Genomic DNA, 25,429 nt, shown 5'->3' with positions numbered 1-25,429 from the left:
TTTGCGATAATTTTAAATGCTTTAGCTATCCCACAGGGCATAGCTTCTCTAAAGGTAGACACTACATAGAATAAGGAGAGCAGGGGGAGTTTAGGTGACACAAAGTGACTTGAAGCCAAAGCCTTAAGGTGCTGCGTACTAGTCACTGACAATCAAACATATTCATGGTTAAACATGGAAGAATTATACGTCCACAAAACTGCAATTACCCAACAGTGTAAACAGATTGTCACATGTAGTACAGTATAAATGCAAAATGTATGATTTTAGATTATTTCGCAAGGTGTAGTGATCTTGGTTTGCTTTCAGATGTTGAGAGAACCACGCAAATAATTTCTCATTCATTCTTATTTATTGAAATTATGAGAAATCAATGGCACCTGGTTGAGCAATATCATTATTGTAGATTCATGTCATAATGTGAAAAAGGTGTTAAGGGTCCCATCTTCTAAAAAAAAATAATAAGAAAGCTCAGTAACTACGAAACCTGAAGCCACCAACATTTTCCACTACGCGCCGATCTTAGGTTTGAGTAAACACTTTGCTTAAACACATAATGGGAAACCTGTTTTTTATTGGAAGTTGGTGATTTATCCATCATCATGCAGAAGGCTTCCTGCCGGCGGCCCGGGTTCGTATCCCGGCCAATGCCCCAAAAACCCAGCCACTGGGGATGCGCAAAGCCAGCGCATTCTTAGTGCCGGCCCCAAGCCCGGATAAATGGGAGGGCTGCGTCAGGAAGGGTGTCTGGCGTTAAACATATGCCAAATCAAATATGCGGATCATAAATCTGATCCGCTGTGGCGACTCCTGACGGGAACAGCCAAAAGAAGAAGAAGAAGAAGAAGAAGAAGAAGAAGAAGAAGAAGAAGAAGAAGATGCAGAAGATCACTGACTTAACGAAAATATGTGCCACAATCAATGGTAAATGGTCTGAAGCATATAGTCATCTTTGCCTAACAACTAATATTTGTCAGATAACTATTATTCCATAACATTGCACATTTTATTTAACAGCTAACAATACACTCTCACCTTACCTTACACAGCCATAACATTTAGCCTTTTCAGATGGTAAAAACACAGCTTTAGCCTTTGACATAATATAATATACAACAGGCACCAGCCCCAACAAATATACCTTATGTGAGCACCACCAAGATCCAAACTTGCATTTGAGAGCAAACAGCCTCCCAGGGCATGTGGCTGCAGTTCTGACTGGTGCAGGTGCCCACATTATGAGAGACATGCCCACGCATGCACCCCAGAACAACCTTGCTTCCGCAACACCCACAAACAAATAGAGTCAGCCCTTTCTATTGCAGCAGTTCACATAAAAAGCCCCAGAGTTCGTTATTGTGATGTGGGAGCCATCAACTGGAACCACATACCGCAAATAGCCCCTTCTCACCTTAAAATGCACAGCTATTTGCAGAAAGGCTTTATGGATGAGCAGGAGCAGATGTCTAAGCTTCAAGTGTCAACTAATAGCTTAGCACACCACACACTGAAATTATTCCACTGTTCACAACTGCAAATAGTTTGGCCAACTGAAAATAGTTAGTCTAAAACATATATATTCTTTTAACGTATGAAAGCTGTGACAGTGCAGTTCACTTTGTTTTCATTTGCTACTCTCACTGGGTAGCTGTTATGGTTGCGTCTGACAGGATAAAACTTATCCACAGAGAATGTAAGAGCCCCCAGGCTACATTTTGCTTTCTGATTGATTTTCTATATCATCAACCCTGCTGCCAATAAATAAGAATACCTTCAAGTTTTGTGTCATGTGCCAAAATGTTCTGCACAATGACCTTCAGACATCAGGCCTTGCAGCAATTTGAAGTTTTGTATTTACAATGTACAAAGAGATACGTAAGTCAAGTTTTGTAAATGAGGTGTCATACTTCTTTTTTTTATATAGTTGGATAACATACTCATGTTGTTGTAACTAAAAAAAACCTGATTTAGGAATACAAATGTTTCTGGAACTGATTGATCATGATACTCAAATGTATATTTATTGTCATACTTTGACTGATGAAGACAGCATTTAGTCTCTAACTGATTCATTGCTGTGTTTGCGGCTTCTGCATGGCTAACCGTTTGGCTGTGGCGTGACACTGAGGGAGCGGTGTTGAAGAATTATGGGCTGTTCCTTCTCCTCGTGTGTATCCCTGACAAAGGCCTGTTCATTTACTCTAGGTTTCCACTGAAACCAATTTTTGGAGCTCAGGCTGACAGTCTTTCATATTAAAATTCAAGCAAAAGCACCATAGCACTCTCAACCTATGTCATAACAGTGCTCTGAATCACATATTTCTTTTCCTATTGCTTTTAAAACTTTTTTAGACTGGCCAGCACAGACTGTCTGAAATTGAGCTACATATGGTAAAGTTCGGTCATGATATAGAAAAGGTCACAATAAAGTGCCTGAATGTCCTTGCTTTTCCAGCTTACTGTCACAAAAGCATGGTTTAAATTTGATAAATATTCAGACTTGCTATTTCATTTAACAACATTTTAACTAATTTCCTAAATTATTTCAGGTGAAAAAAGTACTGCAAAAATCACTGATACCATCAAAAAAAGAGGAGCAAGACAGCTGTTAAAATAAACACCACGAGTAATGAACTATATCTTTTTTTCTCATTTCCAATTTGTGGGTTCTTATTAAAGTCAATTGAGCTCCAACAAGGACCAAGACATTCTGGCCAAAAAGCCTCTACAGTAACGCAAGGACAAAGTCACAAACTCTTTTAATCAAGCTGCCCAGCTATTTATTTCTACTCAGTGTCCTTTAAATATTTGTAAGGGTACAGTAGCTGTTTTCAGATGGATGAAGTAAACCTTCATGCTCTTACCACACCACAGCTCAGTAAATCCCTCATCTCCGGTGTATTTTCAATTTGGCTTTTGCATCATGTCTAACTTATCCCAGAGTGCTTGCTGCTTTTATGTGTTTAATGTGTACCAATGTGTTCAATATTGTTTGTAGGTTCCGCCAGCGAATGTCTGTTTCTCCTCGGCTATTTGGACTAAAACCCAATACAAACATGAAAAAAAAAATTTAATTGAGGCAAACATTGTTAATGGTGTATTTGAGACAATCCTAATTACGGCAATTCCCACTCGCCATTTGTGAATTCCTTCCAGATGCCCAAACAGGTCTCATTACTCTCTGTATATGTGCGGTGCACATGCTCAAAGATAGCCCTGCCAGAGACACTCCCCCTCCTTCTGTCTTCTTCTGCACCAAATCTCCTAGCATATGGTAGAGCCCATCCGCGCTGGAATCCCAGGCACTGGTGTGAGAGAATGGAGATCCTGCATTGGCCAAAATGAGCTCAGCAGACGACCAACCCACTGGCTGTGAACGGGGATTCTTACATCCTTTTCACACCTGCTTCGTGAAGCTCTCCACCAACTGTCATGCTGTGGGCCTCATTCCTCATACACAGACACACACACACACACAAGCATGCGCACACCTCCCGCACACCGCCACGATCAAATGGCATACACTTTCATTGACATACAAGAACATACATGCATGCAGGCATGCACACACATGCACAAGTGTACCAAGGTCTCACACATATGCACATACACAGGCCAGTGCATAACAGTGTACCTGAAAAAATCAAATGTGTCTAATGAAATAGATATTTTTCCTGGGCAGATTTCAACCTAAAAGGGATGATACTCTTCTGTGCTTGTACCGTGCTGTTGAGGGCTGATATTTCTGAGTATGTTACCATAGTGATCATAATAATTGAAAAAATGGACTGAATGAAAGTGTAAGTTAATAATGGGGGCCACTGTCTTGTTCCTTCTTCACAAATGTAATAATGGGGCCTTCTTTGTTGGTCATTATTGAGTGCAAACATGAAAACACATTCCTTTTAAATTTTCACCTTCCTCTTGTCAAAGATTCTATTCCAATTCTATCCCTGCCCGTTTTCAGTATCATATGTTATGCTCTTTGTGGCGCTTCCAATCATTGTGAAAGGTACTTCAAGTCTGACACAAAGAGGACCATATCACTCGCGCTTTGTGAAATCTTTCGCCATATTTATCAAAGCAGGGCCGAATCTATGCTGAGTGCATTCTGGATAACAGCAGGTCAATTATGAATATTTCCTTACAAAACGAGCTCACAGTGTGTGGGCAGAACCAGTTATACTCAGAGCAAAATCTTGATGAAACCAAAAAACAAAACAGAAATGTGAACTGGAGATGTAAGGATAAGTGGAGTACACCAGATGTTGGGAGCAGCTGTTATGTTGAATTTTGATGTAAAAATAGGCTGTGACTAATTGCATAGTGATTGCCTGAAACGTCATTTTGTCATAATTATAAAAACATTACAATAAATAACTGTCTGCAACTAGGTCATCCTGCAGTACAAATGCGCATTTACATCTAAATGCATGACAGTCGGTGTTACGGCAGTATTATCTGAGAGAACACTCAGAATCATGATATACAGCATTATTCTGGAATTGGTATGAATGAAAATAAAGGTTTTCCATTTTAAAATAACTGCATGCACACCTAAACCCAACATTCATGCTTCCAGCGGGATTGATAACAATATCAGAGTAAACATGGAGAATTAGTTAATCCACTTCAAAAAAAAACTAATATACTAAGACTTGCCAAACTCTTGAACTTTCCAATAACTTTATTATAACTCATGAGTAGGCGTTTTTGTATATTAAAGAGAGCCTTGTGGATAGGACCTTACTGTACAGTACCTTCTGCCTAAGACTGCTTCAGGATAGACAAACACAAACGTCTGATTTCCCCAGGGTGCTCCCCACATCATCTCTCATTTAGCATGCTCCCTCTGGCTCGAATTGAGTATTCCTGGAAAGTTTATCTCATTATGGCGCCGGAAAGTTCTACTCAAGATGAGCCTCAATCGAAAATGGCTCAACACAGCCAGGTTTAGCTGTTCCAGGTTGTACTATCAGCAGAGCCCACGTTCTAGAGCTATTCGCTGTAACAGATTGTGTTTACCACACGGTTGCCTGAGATGGACAAACACTGTGCATTTAATCAATGGAAAAAAATCCATTTCTCTGGGAGGAAAATACACTTCCCTGGCGAGGGAGCATAGAATCCTCTCCACTGTCAATCCAGATCTGCACACAAGCAACATAACCAGTGTGGTTCCTGCAATGCAGGCCCACATACCTTGCTCTGGAAATCCAACCAAAGACATCAGCCTTAAATCTCAACACCATAGCGTATTTATTATGTTCCATTCTGTTCATTATGCCTTGATTTACAGAAAAGAGTTCAAACCATCACACTGTAAAAGGAGGCAATGACACACGTGAGAGATGGGGGAGAGGTGTATCAAACTGCATGCAGTACCACATGGCTTCCAAATTCCGGCACATCACGTCAAATGAATGTTCTGTCATTCCATATCTTAATTCTGTGTGGATGAAACTCTATCTATGCAAACTGATAAATACATTCACAGGCACGGAAATATGCTTCTGTGCAGAACAAGAGTACAGGCTAACTGATTTCACACGGAGCACACTTTCGGGCCAGCATCCCAAAGAAAGGCAGAAATGTACTTGGAAATGCACAACACCAATTACTGGCCTGCCGCACTTGTTTCTCCCCCTTTTTCTACTACATCCTGAATTCGAAATACCAGTGGTAATGGACATTAATAATGCAGCCATTTTTCCTGATTAGTACACATCTCTCTGCTCCATACTCTGGTGTCTCTCAGTTTTGTTCCCTCAGAGGAGAGTCAGGAGTACTCTTGCTGCCTGCTAAGGTTCAGATAAAGCCCATGTCAAGCCTCTGTGACAATGCAGGTTGTGTAAATACTTGTAATCACAATGCGCATATTTTTTTCTATGCTATTCAATTTAATCAAAGGCAGTGGCTATGTATCTTCCAAAAGATCTTCAAAGTCAACCATAATGGTGTGCCAAACTCTGAAATCTGAGACTAAGCCCGGACCAAAGGCTTGGTCTTCCTTCTAAATGTTCCTTCTAAATGTTGCTACCAACTAAAATTAAACAAAATGTTGTGGAACTCACCCCCAAAACAAAAGCTAACAAGACTAATAAAAAGGAATGCAAAATTATGCAGACATGGTTGTGCTCATGAAACGAAAGATAGACTCTCTCACAGACTTTTCAGTCTGCCTGTATGCAAGAGAGCAGCAAGGAAGTCTTTTTGGCTACTTGATTTCTCTGGAGCCAGACAAGATTAATTATCCTCTATTATGCACAAATTGCTTTACAGCAAAGTCCTAAGGTAAGCCACTGTTTTTTTTTCACTGACAAAAGAAAACCAAAGGTGTTTTGACTTCAATTTTGAATGCTAATACTGTAAACTGATTATTAGCACCTTTCACAAGTGGATCTTTTCTGAACATCACCTCAGAAGCTAAGCACTGGTTATCCATCAGGTCCATTAACTGACAAAACCGATCAATCGCACTCAGTCATACCTCAGCCATGTCATGAGCCCGGGGTCTGTTCTGATGAATGGCCGTTCATGTAATTATATTTATGGACGCATTACTGTTCATTACTGCTCCACTTAGTGACTGTGATCACTTTCTACATCACTTTCTGTATTGTATATCAAAGTGATATACAGTACCACCTCACTTGCAATGTAGCCTTTGAGAGTAATTCAGAGCACGCATCTATAATGTAGCTGTCACTGAATAATGTCAGTGAAGTAGAGAAAATGGGGTTCATATGATTGATTTGATTTAAAAAAATGATGAGTCCTTTTGTCAAAATATTTAAAAACTATAAAGCAAAATTCTCTGTGTTAAAGCAACCTTAATATTGATACTGTGTGTGTGTTTGTGTTACATCATACTCTTCCAGACTTCATTTTACACAGAACATTGTGTTGTGCATAACTGAAAATGCTTCCCCTGACACATGCATATGTGTTGGGTGGTGGTGGTGGTGGTGGTGGTGGGGAGGGGGTTGGTGTGTGTGGGGTGGGGGGGGGGTGTAATTATGAGTGTTTTTCTGTCATATTTATACCCATAAACACAGGCAGGCTCTACATGTTTCACGGCATCAACGAGTGATAACAAACCCTTTTGGAAGAACAGAGAGAGGGAGGTGTAAATTACAACCATGGTGTGAATCGCTAATACTTGTCATCCACCGCTGCAGCCACTCAGTCAAAATGAGCAGAATGGCCTCCCGTGTGATGCAGTCTGCAAGACCCTGTGCACATCAACTGCTTTATTTAACCATCTTTAACCAGCTAAGTTAATTAAGAAGTAGTTCTCATTTACAACAGCAGCCTGGCCAAGAAGCCAAAACACATCAATGTAGTAAAAACTGAGTGAGAGACAGCACTCGGACTGAACATACAAACAGGACCACAAACAGGTAATAGCATGCTTCAGGCGAAAGCATGACCAGACAAGCAACCTAAACAGGACAAGGACAGGAGTCTGAGAAATTGACTATGATTATGCTCTTAAAAGCACAGTGGTGTTATATTTCCAGAGACTGTGCAGGTTAACACATTGATTTTATAGCAATTATTCTCAATTAGAAACATGAACATCGCTTTTTATATTGTGCCAGCACATCTTTCCTTGAGTGCAGCAATCTAAGGCTGCATGTGTCACTCAGTATGAAACAGTTCCAACCAAAAATAAGATTAACCTTTTTAAAAATCTGTTAATATATGCATATACAACCTCTGCATGCATTATGTCTGAACAAGATGCTTTGGAGTCACTTGAAGCTTTTAAAAAAATTATTGTTTGCTATAAACTCTGAATCCATCAGTGCCCTATAACTGCAACTGTCAAGCTAGCAGATTGTTCAAAATTTCTGTAAGGATATAAAATATCTTTCATTGCACACAAAATATCTGTGCTTGCGCTCGCACTTGGTGTACTGGAAGTAGCCAGCTTAATTAACTCGCTTAATCTGCATCACAGCCTGGGCGTCATTGGGACACTCCAGTAGCAGTGCCCCTCTAGCAATTTTCCAGGCACTTGCAGACTACCAGGCATTCCTGTGAGAGATGCTCCTCTCCTCCCATCAGCCCTAACTCAGGTACAGTGCGGTGTGTGACTTGCAGTGGAAACAGCCACCGGATTCTGGAGGAGAGAACGGAAGGAGAGGACATTGGACACACAAAGCTGTAACACTCCCTGAGTGGACACATGTACTAAGCGGATATTAAAGTGCAGCTAACTCCAAAAGAGTGACAAAGAGAGAAAATAACAAGGAAAACTGGGAAAATGGGTGACCCACCCAACTGCTGAAGCACACACACACAGACACTAAAAACCCTGCTATTCAGTCGTATCTGAATGTCCTCAGACAGACACTTTGGGAAAAACACATTTTCAAAGACATCAAAGTACATGGAGCACATGTTCAATGTCATTCATTCTCACTGAATTAGGAATGCCTCTGTTCCCAAACTCTGACATCATTGCTGTAATCTTGTCGTGGATACTCATAGATACGCGACTAGAGCCAGGGCAACAGATGTTGCAAGGTTCAAGATTACATTGGAGAAAAAACACTTTTCTGTACTCAGCAGCCAATGAATTAAATCAAATGCCATCCAATATTAAAGAAATAGCCACTGCTAACCATTTAAAAAGAGCAGTGAAGGAATATCTGCTGAGTTAAAGAGAGACAATCAGGAAAACATTCATGTGTTATTTGAATGTGTATGTATTGTTATATTGTATGATATGTATTATCCTTTCATTGAAGTGGCACAAGTACTGTCAGTCCTGCCCGGGCTGACCATTGCTTAGTACAACAAGGATCACAATGGAAATAAGTCATCATAACTTTATTGTGTCTAGTTTCCTCAATAATTCTACTGTGAAAATTGTTGGTACCAAAGGGCTACAACCGTATGTATATTTTGTTAATATGTTAAATAAAATCAATCAATTCATTCAGTTGCATTCAAGCGTATATAAATGTTTTTCCTACAGTATTAGATGCTCATCAGAGCAAAATAAGTAATGTATTGCACATGCAATCATGAAAATACTCTGAAAGGGCCTTTTAGTCAACTGCAGAAAAAGCAGGTTTTTTCGCCAGGCGCAATCTAAACATTGCTTAACCCCTGCCCTGAGCTGAGCCGCGCTAGCGGAGGTGGTGCAGCATAACCTTCACAGAGCCCGTGAAGGCCCATGCCTCCCCCACTTTCACACCTCCAGCTGACACAGGGATCCTGCTATTCACCTAATTAGCAGCGCTTGTTAATCGGTGAGATGGACCAGCACAAAAGGCTCATGTGATGGCTACATACATCCTAATTGCTCGCCATTCTCCAAAATCAGGGAGGCAGAACAAATTCAGGGCTCGGTGACAGAGCTGAAGAGCAGCGTTCCCAGACAAAGGCACACACGCACACCTACACACACACACACACACACACACACACACACACACACACACACACACACACACACATGTGCGCGTGAGCGGACACACGCACACACACACAGGGCTCACTAATTTCATCAACATTCAGACATAGGATGTACTTATCGTATGGTCAGATGACTGGGCAAAAGCGTGAGCATGAAGTATGCTGCTCAAATTGAGGAATCTTCTAAACCGCCGGCTCACATCCCCATTCTTCTGAGCCAAGTTCGCGGGGCGGGGCAGTTCTAAACTAAACCGCTAAACTGGTACCGCCGGTAGAAAAAACTCCAGAAATTGAGTGCAGTCACAGCATGAATTACCTTTTGTGTGTGTCTGTGGCCTCATGCCAACCAGACACAACACAATTTCTAATGTGATTTTGCTGTTACAGACAAATAGTCAATATCAGAGAGAAATCATTACAGTTACAGCTTGATCAGGGTACCGAAAGACCACTGATTTAGAAAAGACTGTCGTTATTTACTTCCGATAAACCATTTAACCATGTCCTTTAACATTTCTTTTTGTTAAACTGAGTTTAGTTAGGTTTGCATATCTTCAAATAAAATATTATTGGTTCAAAATATAGTTTTTATTCTATACTGTTTAGCAATCACTGATACATGCAAATATCACAATATCAGAATTTCTGCGTGCCTACACTGTATGGGGACTGTAACACAGCTGAGAGGTAAAAACATATTTGATGTAGTGGCTAGCTAATTCATTCATTCATTTTCACTTTTTCACGCACAAGAAGTAATTATATGAATGCCCTTCAAGACCGAGCTCTACGTATGACAAGACAGACATGAAAGAAAGATAGGGATAAGAAGCTTCAAAGCTAATTATGAAATTATCAATGATCATCTCCATTTCCTTCTGCCCCATATATGAAGGGGTAAAAAAGAATAGCATTTTGTTACCCAGATCCCCAGTGAAAATTCCTAACCAACACAAACTGTAGAGAGAGAGAGAGATGCGAGAGAGAGAGAGGAAAGATATTGTGAGAGAGAGAGAGCAAGCGAGAGACAGAGAGAAGAGAACATGCTGTTCTCACCTCTCTCTTTACATTGATACCGAATCACATACAAATTGTCTAATGCATTCATTTCATTTGAAATGGGAATGCATGCACACAGAAAGGCAGATAATGCAATCTACCCTGAAGAAACACCTTACAGAATATGTAGAGGGAATGACAGTATGAAGAATCCTGCTCTGACTCCCAAAATAGCTAAGATAAATGAAAAAAAAAACTGATGAAGAAAATAAATTCTTATATCCTATACACCTAGGCTGTTCAGAATGAGTTTCAACAAATACATGTCAATTTCCTGTCAAAGGAATGTCAAAACACTTTCAGGTATCAGAAGTGCAATCCAATGAGCAGTCAAAATGCATGTTTACATTAAAATATATTAAAACAAAGCACACTTAAAATAATACCTAATATCTTTCAAAATGTTTTACTGTGGAGCAAGAAACTTCACAAGCAGATGAAGTACAGATATGTCCTGGAGGTCCTCTCTGACCACTTGATCTAATCAGGCATGTTCAGGTTCAATTAGATTAAATTGTGAATGTGTGTGTATGTCTGACTGGGATGGTCTTATTCGATGAATCATGAAATTAATTTCTGTGTTGCTTTGTTGGCTTTGCAGGTCAGAAGACAGTTAAAATGTGCTGGCTATTCTACCCTGCAAACACTTTCTGCAGTTCAATTACGTCCTCCTGAGATGAAAAAGTATGATATATATACATATTTTTATACACAAAACAAGTGTCTTGAATAACAGTGAAAATATTTTCAAAAATATTATTTATTTTATTTTTGTATGGCCCATGTAGTGTAGGTTTCAGAATAGTATAATATATGGTTCTTGAGATTAAGACCAGAGACTCATAAAAATGAATTGCTGGGTCTTAGGGGGATGTGTAAAATGTCTCACACATTCTTCTGCATATATTGGATGTGACACTGGCTCTTGTAATTTTGATTTATTGTTTTTTACCCTTCTTTTTCAGCAAGGAAAGGATAAACATGTCTTTGGAACATGTTGCACATTGTGAAAACCAACGCATATGCGAGTGTCAAATTCAAAGGAAATCTGTCCACTCCATCAAGCAAATTGGAGAAACAATTGTCTGACTGCAACATCTCTCAGCTGCATAAACAACAATAAAGTAGCCAACAGGCCTCATAAACCTCTGTCCTTTCTTCATACATAGGTCTCCAAATAGGTTTTTCGACGTTCATTGCCAGTATCCATTCAGCATAATGCAACCAAAAGGTCGTATTCAGCATTTTCCTCACTGGCCAGCACAGAATAGGCTATTTATGTTGTTTGATAGATCATGTAGGAACAGAGGAGTGTGTAATGAAAAGAGCAGGCCATTCAGCCCGTCCATGTGATCTACCTACAGCCTGGAGAGCACCCAGATCAGCAGCAAGCCCAGACCTGACCACCCCAGTGGTCTCTGCCTCCACTGCAAGAACTAGCAAGTTTTTCCACACATTGACATCGCTCCATTTAAAAAATAATAAAGGACACCAGCACAGGTCTAACCCTTCATTAAATTCCACTGTGGCCTCTTGTTCTGCTTGTTCTGCTCACAGATCTCAAGATATTTTGTATTTCATTTTATTAATCCCAGTTAGGAATTAAAAAACATCAAACTAAACCCACTTAAGTCAGTTGTTGAACTGAAATATATTGACTTTATCTTTAAAGTATTTCCTAATGTCGTTTACATATCAGACAATTTCATAACTGGAACTAGTTCATAAATTAGCAAGGGAAGATGTCAATAATCTAATATATGTGTGTAATGTCCACAAAGACACAGTTCAGTATGTACCTCGCAATTAAAATATTGAATTTAATATGGTGTTGTGTGCTGAAATCTCCAATACAGGCCTATCATTGTTGGCTTACTCCAGTTCTTTCAGAACACAGAACATTTTTAATGCGTTCAATTAAATATATTGATGAAAAATATAATATTTTTGCATTACATAATTTATAAAACATTATAGTCAAATAAGAAGCATGGAAGCAACATCAAAAAAGCATCAGATTATTATTTATAATAAAACTTGACTGAAGTCAATAAGGTGACTGAATCTTGCTGAAATACAATAAAACAACAAAATGATGTAGCAATAGCACCTCTTCCAAATAGACATAGTTTGCCCAGATTTACCACTTAATTTTGCCAGCAGAATTTCAGTAACACTTGTGATTGAGGTCTTGATTTCAGCACATTAAAACAGCAAAAAAGTTTGTCATTTGGTCTAGCCATGCACAATTTATCCAGCAGAAAGCGTAGTTACCCAGTGAACATTTTGCAGGGAAAAGTTGGTGAAACAGCGTCTAGGCATTCCGGTGAGCTTTCTAGCTAACTAGGAAGCAACCAGATTTTATCCAGATAAAACCTGAGCTATATTGGGGTTCATCTAGTCTGTTCATGTCAAAACGTCTCTCAACCCGGACTTCCACCCCTCTGGATGTCTAGATTCTTGCTTTTGCTCACTGGGTAACCCTTATACATAAGGCTAAAAGCCAATTACAGTCACTTGGCAACCAGTTCTCTCACAAGTGGCTTAGCTGAGTTAGTCAATCACATACTGTATTAAAGCCTGCTCAGTCCATTAGAATTACATAATATTACCAATTAGTGTTTTAGTTAAACAAATGTTTTAAAAGGGGTCTTGTTTGTTGCTGGCTGTGATTTTCGATTATATCTCCATGCAAAGGGAGCAAACAACAAGGATGACTGATATTGCTGTTAATGCATTGCGTCATCAGCTTCCCACATAACATGCAGCTATCACAGCTATATGCTGACGTGTGGCACACCAATCGCTTCTTCCACCTCAAAATTTAAGTTCAATAAAACATTCCGCATATCTCCAATTGTGTATTCATTCAAACCGTAGAAGATACAGAAGTATCCAAACCTCTGTAATTGGCATAAACATATGCTATCCACAGAAGGCGATGCAAACTGTTACAAAGCTAGACATGCATGATGCATGATATTGATGCGCATCATATTTCTCTTTGAAGAAATATGAAATGTTGGTTAAATTCCACACACATTTAACCAATGCTATTCATTTTATGGCAAAAATGCTTCACAACATTCGGCTCTCCCTGAAATAAGTAACTACAGACAAGAGAATCAGGCTCCATTATCAACCATAAACAATAATGCAAAAATCATTTTCATCAAATGGAATGACTGAACTGATCCACTGTAAGGAATTGGGTGACATCCAGAAAATCAGAAGCAAAATTAACCTCAGCAACAAGCTTTGGCTTGTGATGCATCTGCATCACCTCCAGTCCAGTCAATGACATTTGGAATAGAGCAGAGGAAAGCCCCAGTGCTGCTCGGTGCCACTTCTCCATGCTTCTGTCATGGAAGTGGAGAGGTCCTTTCATACCAGTAGGAATTTTAGCTCTGGCTCCCCTGCAGTTTCAGCTTGGTCACCCGTACAGCGTGATCAGTCCACGACTGACCGTTCAACAACTGTTCACAAAGAAGTGACAGCTCAGGAAACCTTGGAGCCCCCTGCACACTAAGTGGAAGGTAGGTTCCCAAAAAACCCATGTTTTCTAACATGTAATGACCATATTCCAGATTCTGACAGTAGCAGATAAACTGAAATGAGAATCGGCTTTTTTTTTGTAAGACTCTTTTCTAAGTTTCATTACATTAAATTTAGCCATTCAGCAGATGCTCTTATCCAGGGCAACTAACACATCTTTTACATATAATCCATAGTATACAGCTGGATATATACTGTAGCAATGCAGGTTAATCGCCTTGCTCAAGGTCGCAATGGCAGTGATCCAACAAGGAATCAAATCTACAATTTCAGAGTAACAAACCAGTTTCCTACCCATTATGCTAGACTGCTGTCCAAATAGAATAAGACATCCATAGGACACTGTCTCAGAAATAGTTGCACATGCACTAAACAAGGGGGTGAATGTTAATGTTACAAGTTAATAGTATGAATGTACGCATGTGTCTGCACGTGCTCATTTTAGATCCTCAAAACAACCCAGCACCTATTGAAGCATTTAGACAAATGAGACTGCAATGCCTCTAGCACCACACCACCAGTCATTCCTCCAGCTTGGTACTTTAGATGGTACAAAAACTGCAGGACCAAAATAGAATTTAATTGTGTATATTAGCCTATCACAAGCCAGCATCAGGTATATTAATGAACCCATGCACTCACACTTGCACTAAAAGTGGAGATTACACAGTGGAGATGTCACAAAGCCCATGATTTGTATTTTATTTGTATTTTATGTTAATTTTAATTAGGCAATTAGGCACATTAAAATTGAGATAATTTTTTTTAATCATGTGGAAAAAGCACGTTATGTGAAAAAAATATTATTGTATTTCTTCGTTTTGCACAGAAAGGAAGCGCAAACAAAAAATAAAACATGTAAACATGTACATAACCCAGACATGTAGATAACCCAGAAAGTATTTCAAATCAAATCATATCATTCAAAATCATATCAACATAAAGGGATACAATTTAACAGGTGGGTGGTTAAAAGGCAAAACAGAGGACCCCAGAAATTTGGAGTAAAGATGGAAATATTATTACCTATTTTTCCCACTTCCCTCCCTGATTTTGAATGTCTAATTGCAGCTGCAGGCCCATAGCATTGCTGCAACAACATCCTCTGCCAATTCTACAGGTAGGCTGTGTCCAAATCACCCTCCTAACTACTGAGTCCTCAAAAAATGTGCTGTCTACTAAGCACACTGCTTACTGTGTAGTATGTATTTTTAGTACTCGGTGGGCAATATGAGAAAAATATCTTCCATGCTATTTTCCAACCGTACTGCGTAAGTGTCATAAAATGTTCCTCCCTTGCGGCAATGCTCAAGTGTCGTTGCTGTTGAAGGAAAATACCAGCAAAGCTGTGCATGGAATCAAATTCTCCCGAATATACCCAGTGAAACTGGAAATAAGCATATCATCCTGGGATTTTAAGTACACTAAGCACACCTGTTACACTAAGTACACTACATTTAGTGTTCACTAATTTTACCTACTTAACAATTTTCTCATCCAGTGTACTAAAATTGCATACTTAATAGTAGGCACACTGATTCAGACCACAGTCTGTTCCATTATAGCATTTTAGCAGTCAGGCTTCCTGAGGCCCAAGATAACTTCCAGAGACTGACGGATGACATGCAGTCTGGGAGTACACACAGGCATATTTAGATGATGTTAATATTCACACCATGATGTGGGAGAACCATTCCAACAAGCTACACTGCAGTGCAGCCTCTGACAACCACTAACTCACACAAATGCCCAGCACTGATTTGGTCCTTAAAGGGATATTTCACTTTGATATAACACAAGTAATTTTGTTGGAGCTTACCCCATTGTATTGGCACAGCGTGAATAGCAGCAACATCACCTGTCCCTGCTGACTGTTAATGGCATCGTAGTTCCTCTCAGTTGTCTGGCTCCCAATTCACTCCAATTCATTTTTGGGACCTTGCTGAGATTAATCGTTCTGAAGCATGATCTGACTACCGAGGATAACAGATCGATAAAAAAAGAGTACTAACGTCAAACGGTCTGTTTTTTTGAAAATCTTCATTGGAGAATGAACATTTTCCAGTGAAGAATGTTCAATGTTCTATTGCCTTAGAAAAGAAAAAGAAGATCCAGGAAAAAATTTGATTATTTTAGCAATGTATCCTTATTTTTATATTAACGATGTATTCATGCTCAGCATAACATATTCAGATGGCCGCATCAACTGCATTAAAATATCAAACTACGGCCTGCTGTATTTCTACACAGTAACCAATCTTCGGTTTATAGCTAATGTAAACCTAGAAACAGCTTATCAGCTAAAAAAAAAAAACTGAAAAAAAAACTGTGACTGTTTGATGTTAGTGTTCTCTTTTATTAATCTACTATCCTCTGTAGTTTGTTTGTGCTTTTAAACAATTTGATAAAATTTGGGCGAGATCCCAAAAAAGAATGCGAGTGAATTGGGAGCTGGACAACCAGGAGGAACGGCGATGGCGTTAACAATTAAAAGGGACAGTTAGGTTGAAAGTATTCATGCTATGCAGATAAAATGGGGTAAGATCCACAAAAATAGTTGTGTTATACCAAAGTGAAATATCCCTTCAAGGAAATTTTATGTATTGTCATACATTGTAAATGTGTGAACTTTTGATAAAATATTATACATTTCACAGTAGTTATTTGTATACTTGCCAAAACTATTGTGAATATTGTGAAGTGTTGCTATATATTTTCTAATATAGCCTATTCCATTCAGATGAGTATGCAAATCATAAACAAATTTTACCTTACATCCTGCTTTGATTTTTTATTATTTTATTTTTAATTTATTTTTGTACTTTTGTAAAAACTCAGGTGATATTTTTTGGTCAGCTGTTTTGAAACAGCTGATTGAATGTTTTGAAACACTCAAACACTCTTAATCGGCGGCAGCTAAGATAGCACTACAGGCATTTAAAAACTTTACTTTAACAGAGCAAGCCAGGGAGAGGCATTGTTTGCTGTGAGCTCCTTAAACCCAAAGAGGATAAAGGGACAGTGGACAGATACTGGCGCCATCCTGGCAGTTATTATAAACGATTTATACAGCACCAAAGCTCCATTATCTGAGCTGACCCGGAAGCAAGCGCCTGAAAAGCTGATCTGGAAGCGTACAAAAGCTGCCTTTCAGTTCTAAAAGCAGCCCTCTGCTCCAGCCTGTGCTTGTAAATGCTCTCCTTCCCTAGTCCATTTCTTCTACAGACAGACACCTCAGCAACTGGCCCTACTGAACTCCACTCTGTGGCATGGGAGCTGTCCAGTGCTGAAAGGGACATCGCTGAAGAGAATTCCTGCAATGCTCGGCTGTCTTTCATTTTGTGATTACAGACAGCTGCGCGGAGAAGCAAATCACAAGGAGTGAAAAGAACCTGTCCCATGTTACAGAGTAATACAGATGCAGGGTTTAATGGTTAATTGTTTTGCAGTGTGCAGTTTTTGTAAGTCTCATTAAAAACACATTATGCTTGATGCAGCATCAATTTGGCCTTGTAAAGTGCTCCCAGAATTATATTTTAGCTGAGTGATGAGTGACAGGGCAAACCTTGAATGGATTCACAACTTAATCGTTACAGAATGATCTGGCAGCAAAATAGGTTGTTTATTTGAATAGGTTGCCAAATCAAAGTGTGGGATATAAAGAGACACAGAGGCAAGAGGGGATGAGAGAACAGACAGAGAAGAAGAAAATGCTTTTTTAAAAAGGCAGTAAGAGGGAACGGGCAAAAGGAAGCAAGCGGAGAGGCAAAGGAGAAGGAAAATAAAGAAGGAGAAGAGAAAGAGCACAGTGGCTAATGTGAAGCAGCCTGTGAGTTTGGCAGCACCACACATGGGAGCCAGGAAGCAGAGCGATTGGACAGTTTCCTGTGCGCTAACACGTTTCTCTCTAAATGCAACCACGGTCCTTTTGATAATTAATCCACCAGAGGATTACTGTCAGCCAAGCCTCTCCTGACCCATTACTTGCTGTCTACAAAAAAAAAATGCAGCACAACAACACGAGAGAAAAGTGCAGTAACACATTTGTATTGTGTGAACAGATGCTGGATTAAGGGTATCTTAGGCATGAACACCCAGTTACCAAAGTTGAGTATCTTTTCCCCAGAGGCCAAAGGAGGGAGTGCACATCATTCAGTATGTGCACTGTCACCATTCAAAAAACTACACAACTGATTTGTAATCAATAGTTCCAAAGCAAGTCCATAAGGGAGAACATGATTTAACTTATGCGGGTGCTATGTTCCCATGAAAATATTAAGATATTATTTCAAAAATATGATATCAATATTAAGAATGCACCTTAAACAACAACAAGACTTTCATTTAGTAATTTTTACAATCAACAATAGCAACAAATGGCTGACATTTTGTCCAGAACAATTTATCAAGCCAACTACCCATTATAACATTGGTAAACTTCTTGTCCAACTTGCTCTTGATCTAATTAAACTATTTGTAGTCTATCAAAGTCAAGAGTCTGAATCAAATAAATTATTTATATTATGTATTTACAAAACATAAAATTTGTCACAATGCCCTTCACAGATTGAACTGTTGGTGCTGAGCAATAAGCTTGATACAGAAGCTGCTAATCCCTTTAACTGGTGTTAAATCTGCTGGATATACTGTCACTATTATATTTATCAGGTTAAAATATCTATCTACCTCATCTATGTCACCGGGTATGATGCCAGTGCAAAGTACAAACCATGACAGGCTGACTGCCTGATATGATGCTGCTGGGACAATCTACCATAAGACACATGCTTGGCACTAGCCTCTTATCAGCAGACAAACCTGACTGTTCTGATATCTTTTTTATAAGCTTGTTGCTTGCTTATCCTAATCTAATTCCTGAGAAATCTATTTTATCCACTCTGTAAATCCTATATGCATTGAGTGTGTAATACTGGAGAGTTCTATGTACCTGCAATTGGGTGTGTGGGTGTTCATGTGTGAGCACATGTGTATGCATGCATGATAGTAGGAAAGAGATCCAGTAATGCACATGAGATTGTGCAGAGAATCAAGTACACAATCAACTCATGTCCTTGCAAGAGATGTTTCCTGTGAACGTGTACTTTCCTGGTACTCAAATCATTCCACCAGAACATATAATGAATTGATTTCCCCTCCACCCGACAAATCCATATACATACACACCCCCTGATTCCTCTTATCATATACACACATGTACAGTGCCTCTGTAATAGAGGGTATCCAGGCAGACACAGGGCTGGAGATCACACTCTTCCCAGTCCTTCCAAATGGAGATTGCATACCCATTATGCAAGGCAAAGAACAATATGTCCCATCATCCACCAGCAGGTTTTAAAGCTTTTAAAGATACGTGCTGATAACACAAAATGCATATACTTCCCAGAAAGCTGTTATCACAACAAATGAGAACTAAAGCAGGGATCGTAAAACTGCAGTGCTGAAGGGCCAAAGTGTCCTAAGGTTTTTTGTGGTTTCTTTTCAATCAGCAGCACATTTAGACTAAACACTTAAAAACAGTGCTAAAACATACGGACACCAGCTGAAATTGCAGCCTTCAATGATTTTTAGATTGAGAACTAGGCCCTAAAGGGAAGGGTGACTACTCCTACAATGGCTGTTCTAAGAATCACCGCTTGTTCAGAAGCAGTGTGAAACTCCCATTAGATTTGTAAGGAACTTGCATTAATGTCAAACCTAAACCACAAAACTAACAGAATGACGACACCTTTCCTGACAGACTCAACTGAAAACAAGGCTAGCATGAGGTTTGCACTGGGCCCTTTGATGTGGAAGATACCACACTCAAATTATAAAGACACTACACCTTCAGATAGACACTGAGCACAGAATGACCAACAGATGCAGGCTGACAGAGGGAATGAGCTATGTTCACACTGTCATCAACAACGAGGTCAAGGTAGGTGTACATTTTCTTCCACTGTATAAAATATGTATGTAACATAATACAGACATACCCAAAACTACAAAGATAAATAAGAAATGGTCTATAATTAATTTACTTGCAGAAGAGGCATAAACTGTTCTTTCAGTGAAGAAACACATGAAGCCATGTGTTGCTGCCTGTGTAGCAAGCACTAAAGCTACTTTACTCAATTATTAAATGTCATAATTCATGCTCATACTTAATAGTTCTGCTTATTTAATAGTTTGCCCTTCCAATAAATGCTATTTATCCATGCGTATTCCGTCATGACATACATATACAGTATCAGCCATACCTATATCAGCAGCTGAACTGAAAATAACTGTAATTAATTAAGAGAGCAGTAGACTGACAGTCGATACGCTGAGAGAGCTTTCAGGATTACTGATGCCAAGATGTGAGAGTTCCAGATAGGCGTGATGGACAGGTGGAGATGAAAAAGAGAGCGGTCTGCAGGCCGAAAGTCTGGATGCTGTGTGGAAAAAGGTGGGGCTGTCCTAAAGGAGGGGCAGCACCACCTTCCTGTTTGATCCTCACATCTGCTCACTCTGTCTCCACATGCAAATTCAATGATCCTGATGCAAGAATAACACTAAAAACCCAGCACATCAAAAGAGAGAGCGGCCTCGCAATGGAAAAAAAACTGTCCTGATAGAGCTTCATTAACATTAATTATTTATATCTGAGAGTGTCACAGCACAATTAAGAGATTTTCAGCAGACGCAGATCAAAGCTCAGGGAAGGGAAAGAGGGAACAACGCTAAATATGCTTTTAGTCTTCCTCCACAGTAAATGCTGTCAAAATTCACACTGAGGTTGGCAGGCAGAGGATGGATTCATTAGACTCTACAGCAGAGAGGCCCTTGATGGATATGTACCTGATAGGACCACAGCACTCAGAAATGTCCTCAGGCTAAAAGAGGACAGAGGATGGACCATAAAGATATCAGTGGCTAAGTCTATTAGGATGACAGAGAAGAGAGGACTGAACATCTGTGCTTGTCCACTTTTTTAATAGGCACTATCATTCGTGAATTCACCAGTCAAAGGGCACGGGTACATAGAAAGCATATTTGGGAGACCAGTTAAATATTGTGTGCAGTCCGATGAAGAGAAAGAAGTTCTTAAGTGCTCGGAATGCTAAAAGGTCAGTAGATCCACTTCCCATACATTATTGAAACCAGATGCTTTTATCAAAGTCTGAGAATCCTCTATTCCATAGAAAACTATGCTCACGCACACACAACTGGACACAAAGGACCTGAGCCAGCTATCCAGACAGGCAGCAATTAAAATATCAACATGCCAGACAAATTATCCTCTGCATACTCACATAAATTCCTCAGTACAGGGCACAAATAAATGATTGAGCATCATGACAATCAGAAGCATGATGATCACAATAAATGCAGGATTTAACCACTTCTTTATTCCTGAGAGATTTCATTTGAAATGAGAAAGTGAACGAGGCAGATTACATGATTAATGTTTGCAGATGAGGAAAGGTGCTGCAGGATCTCTCCTCAAGAGAGAAGAAATGCACACAAAACCATTTCAGCACTGTAGAATAATACTAAAACTGAACTAACGTCATGAGGATGGATTTGATCTTTGCTTGGCTCCTGAAGGGTCATTTTCCTGATTATGAGAAAGATGGTTATTATTATTATTATTATTATTGGTACTACTGCTAGTAGTAGCTTATGCCCATAATCATACCTGTATATCAGGGGCAGATTAATATGAGTGGTTCTGCATCACTGCAATGTTAATAAGATTTCTCATGGTTATTTTGTTCCACTGCTAATCGGCACGGTGGTGCAGAGGATAGCATTGTCACCTCACAGCAAGAAGGTCCTGGGCCTTTCTGTGTGGAGTTTGTTCTCCCCATGTTCATGTGGGTTTCCTCCAGGCACCCCGGGTTCCTCCCACTATCCAAAGACATGCAGGTAGGCTAATAGGACACTCTAAACTGCCCTTAGGTATTAATGTGTGAGTGAATGGTGTGTGTGCCCTGTGATAAATTGGCAGCCTGTCCAGGGTGTATTTCTGCCTCTCGCCCAATGCATGCTGGGATAGGCTCCAGCACCCCCCACAACCCCACCCAGGATATGTGGGTATAGATAATGGATGGATGGATGCTAATTATGTAGCATACTCTTCTACTTTTTTTCTGTTCTTTTTTTTACCATACTAGCATTAAGTACAACAGACTCAGCTGGTACAATATCCTAATAATAATCATAATAATATAACAGAGGAAATGTTGTTATCAACAAACTAGAGCACAAAACTCTTTGTCCACTATAATAGCTGACAGTACACAGCTGGAAGAAACATGGCTAATGGGTAGCATATCAACAGTTGTAAGAGAAATCTGCACAAAAAGGACATGAGTTCTTTTGAAAAGACTGCACATAGTTCCTCCACATTCAAGTACACCTCAATATAACAAGTGTCAGAGCATGGTGGTGATGTTTATTGCCTATATATTGCCCACAATATGTAAGGTCTAACATTGTGTGCGAACACCAGAAATCAACTACAGGTTATAATATGTAGCCACACATAGAATATACTTCAAATAAATACAGATTTAAGAATGTTTAGGTTGCCTGTCTCTCAAAATTACAGTCTGTCCTTATGTAGTCTACCCAATGTGTGGCTCCATATAAAAAATATAATAAAATGTATGGTCAATTTAAGGTTATGCATACGGCTTGGCAAACAGTTATAAGGCCCTTGAAATTATTAAAATCAACTGAATAAATTGTGTTCCTTATTTAAAAAATAATTTACAACTAATTATTGTTGAATTGTATTTTTATTACAGTTCATTTCGCTGCAGAAGCTGTTATATCTGTTGAAGTATACAAGGTAATTGACTTATCACATTGTGATTATACCTGGTGAGATGCAGATGTCTTGTAATCTCTGCGGGTGATAATTAACCCAGCAATAAGCATACTCAAGCGAACTGCGAAAATCTGTAATAACACAGAATGCGCCGAGTATAATCAAGTTTCCCAACAGAGACAGCACGCAAAATGTTAGCGATTTTCTCAGTAAATACACAAATCTTGTTTTTATTTATATCATGGTATAAAAAAAACGCTTTCCATTGCGAATTTCGGTGTTGTAATTTATCTGGTTAACATCATAAGTAAATCGTTAGATCTGAAAAGTAGGCCTAGTTATGGATTTGTTATCTACAAACACATTTGCGAACAGTAGTCCTATTTTAATTCTTCCTCGTGACTAATATGAATTAGCATCAATAATAGCCTAAAGGTAGCATGTGAACAAGTATCTAAGGTCTCATGGTTCATCTGATAACGTTTGGATGTAAACTCCGCTTCTAGTTCAGGTTTCATGCAACTTATACTCTACTGTTACATTACTTTCATGAAGAAAAGTGCAAGAACTGAAAACAGTATTAGCATAAGTAAAAAGGGGGGAAATGCGTAAAAGATATATGCATGGCACCAAGGACCACAGAAAGAGTGCCCTATTCACAGACACAAACACGCTAAATAAAAAGTAATGTGCTCACCTCGTTTATCCTGTATTTTAACAGTGATCTCCACAATCGGTTCTGTCTCCCTGTCAAGTCGTCTAGCAATCACTAAATCCCCGCTGTCCCGACTGACGGTGACCGGCGTATTCTCTAGGTCGGGGTACACCAATTCAAAGGTCGCTGCCTGAAATCTCGCAGAGATCAGGTTCATCACAACAGAACCGATGCCAGCGTCTTCTGAGACATTGATAATGACCGTGTTTTCAGACTCCAGAAGAGACCTCGACTTCCGAGGAAGTCCAATTAGCTTACTCGCTCTGAACGGTGGTGCTGCTGACCACTGTCGTGGACTAATCTCGATTTCCATATCTTGGCTAGTTCTAGACGGCCACCCATGATCTTTTGCAAACACACGGAACTTAATCGGGGTAACCAGACCCAGTATGGAATCCACCAGTAAAATATCTCCGGTTTTTGGTACAACATAGAAACTTCCGTTTTTTGGAATCCCGAAGTAAATCAATTCGGCATTATTTCCACTGTCTGTGTCCACCGCCTTCACATTGTACACTACAGATCGAAGTGCCGTAGCATCGTCCAAAGTTATTTTAATATATGCATTGTTGAAAGATGGATCATGGTCATTTGTGTCCAATACGTCAACTTTAACAGATGCAACTTTGGCGACCACACGGTCAGACGAAGAACAAGTTTGGCAACATAACCCCAAGCTAAGGAGGTATTCAGACCTCTCTTCCCTGTCCAAGATCTTGGAGGTTTTCAACAATACGTGACCGCGTTTGTGGTGGGCAAAGACGTGGAAATCCTCACTGCCGGCCCCCAGGAGTTTCAGGTGCGTACCCGTATTTGGGCACCATTTTTGTGAGTCCGTCCGCTTCACTGGGATACCAAGTCCGTTTACTTTTGACCCAGGTGGTGAGTTCTCAAATACATGTCCATGGAACAAGGGAACAGGGTTGTCCGTTTTATTCCCCAAAACAGTTGATAAGAAATACGATGCTAAAATTGTCCAACGCATGGCTCTGTGCATTTTGACCACAGCAAGTGGCTTAGGAGCTTGTCTTATAATAGCGAACCATTTCACATAAGTTTCCTTATTTCATTCAAAATGTAAAAGAACCGAAAATCCCGACAGTGCCTAATGCCAATTTCTACTTGACGCGGCAGAACTTTCCCAGCGCCTTCACTACGCTCTAACTAAGGTCTGCCTGCTTCTTCATACAGCCCGAGTGCGCGATGATTCGCGCGGTGTTGGTATGTTTAACTGCAGCACGTAATGCTGGACAGCGCCAAGCTCCGGGGGGTTGGGGGTGTGGCATCAGGTAGAGGGAATCCTCCAGGGAACCCCGCGCCACGTGACTGACACTAATACATAACCACTCTCCTTGTTTTCGTTGGCTAAACTGACCAGAGTATTTAACCTCAGTAAGAGCTGCTTTCCATGCGGTACTACCATGACTATTGAGCATTGTTCAATATTGACCTCCAAATATACAAATATTTCCCAGCAACCTGAGATATCCAGATATTTACTCTGATATGTAAACTATTGGTAATTTAAAACATACCAAAACATGATCTATATCATATAAACACAAATGATAGTTTTGTATATGATTTTTTCCGTTTTAATATAGCACGCTTAAAATTAAAATTGTGCTCTTTCAGAATTATTGTATGATCAGCACACGCAGGTGCAGAGCAGAGTTCATGTAAATATGAAGAGGTTGTTATTCAGACGTTCTAAAAATGTAAGGCCATAAATTATTCCAAATCTATAATAGTAAGCACATAAAAATGTCCTTTTTTAAATACATACTTTGAGTATTAAGTCTATCACAGTCATCAGGTTCCTCATCTGTTCCCATTCTACGACTTTT

At 39.6% G+C, this 25,429-nt stretch overlaps 1 protein-coding gene across 1 annotated transcript in view; it reads right to left on the bottom strand.

The window, feature by feature from the left end:
• LOC135241945 (neural-cadherin-like) overlaps window positions 1–24,778 on the bottom strand; it is a 131,580-nt gene extending 106,802 nt beyond the window's left edge. The window contains exon 1 of the mRNA XM_064312744.1: window positions 23,565–24,778. Coding sequence (XP_064168814.1) covers window positions 23,565–24,579 — 1,015 coding nt within the window. The 5' untranslated portion in view covers window positions 24,580–24,778. The remainder of the gene's footprint in view (window positions 1–23,564) is intronic.
• Window positions 24,779–25,429: the final 651 nt, after the last annotated feature.

This window comes from Anguilla rostrata, chromosome 16 (assembly GCF_018555375.3).
Source record: "Anguilla rostrata isolate EN2019 chromosome 16, ASM1855537v3, whole genome shotgun sequence".
Taxonomy (NCBI): Eukaryota; Metazoa; Chordata; class Actinopteri; order Anguilliformes; family Anguillidae; genus Anguilla; species Anguilla rostrata.
The sequence above is the reverse complement of the archived record's forward strand: the minus strand, read 5'-3'. Positions and strand labels throughout refer to the sequence as shown.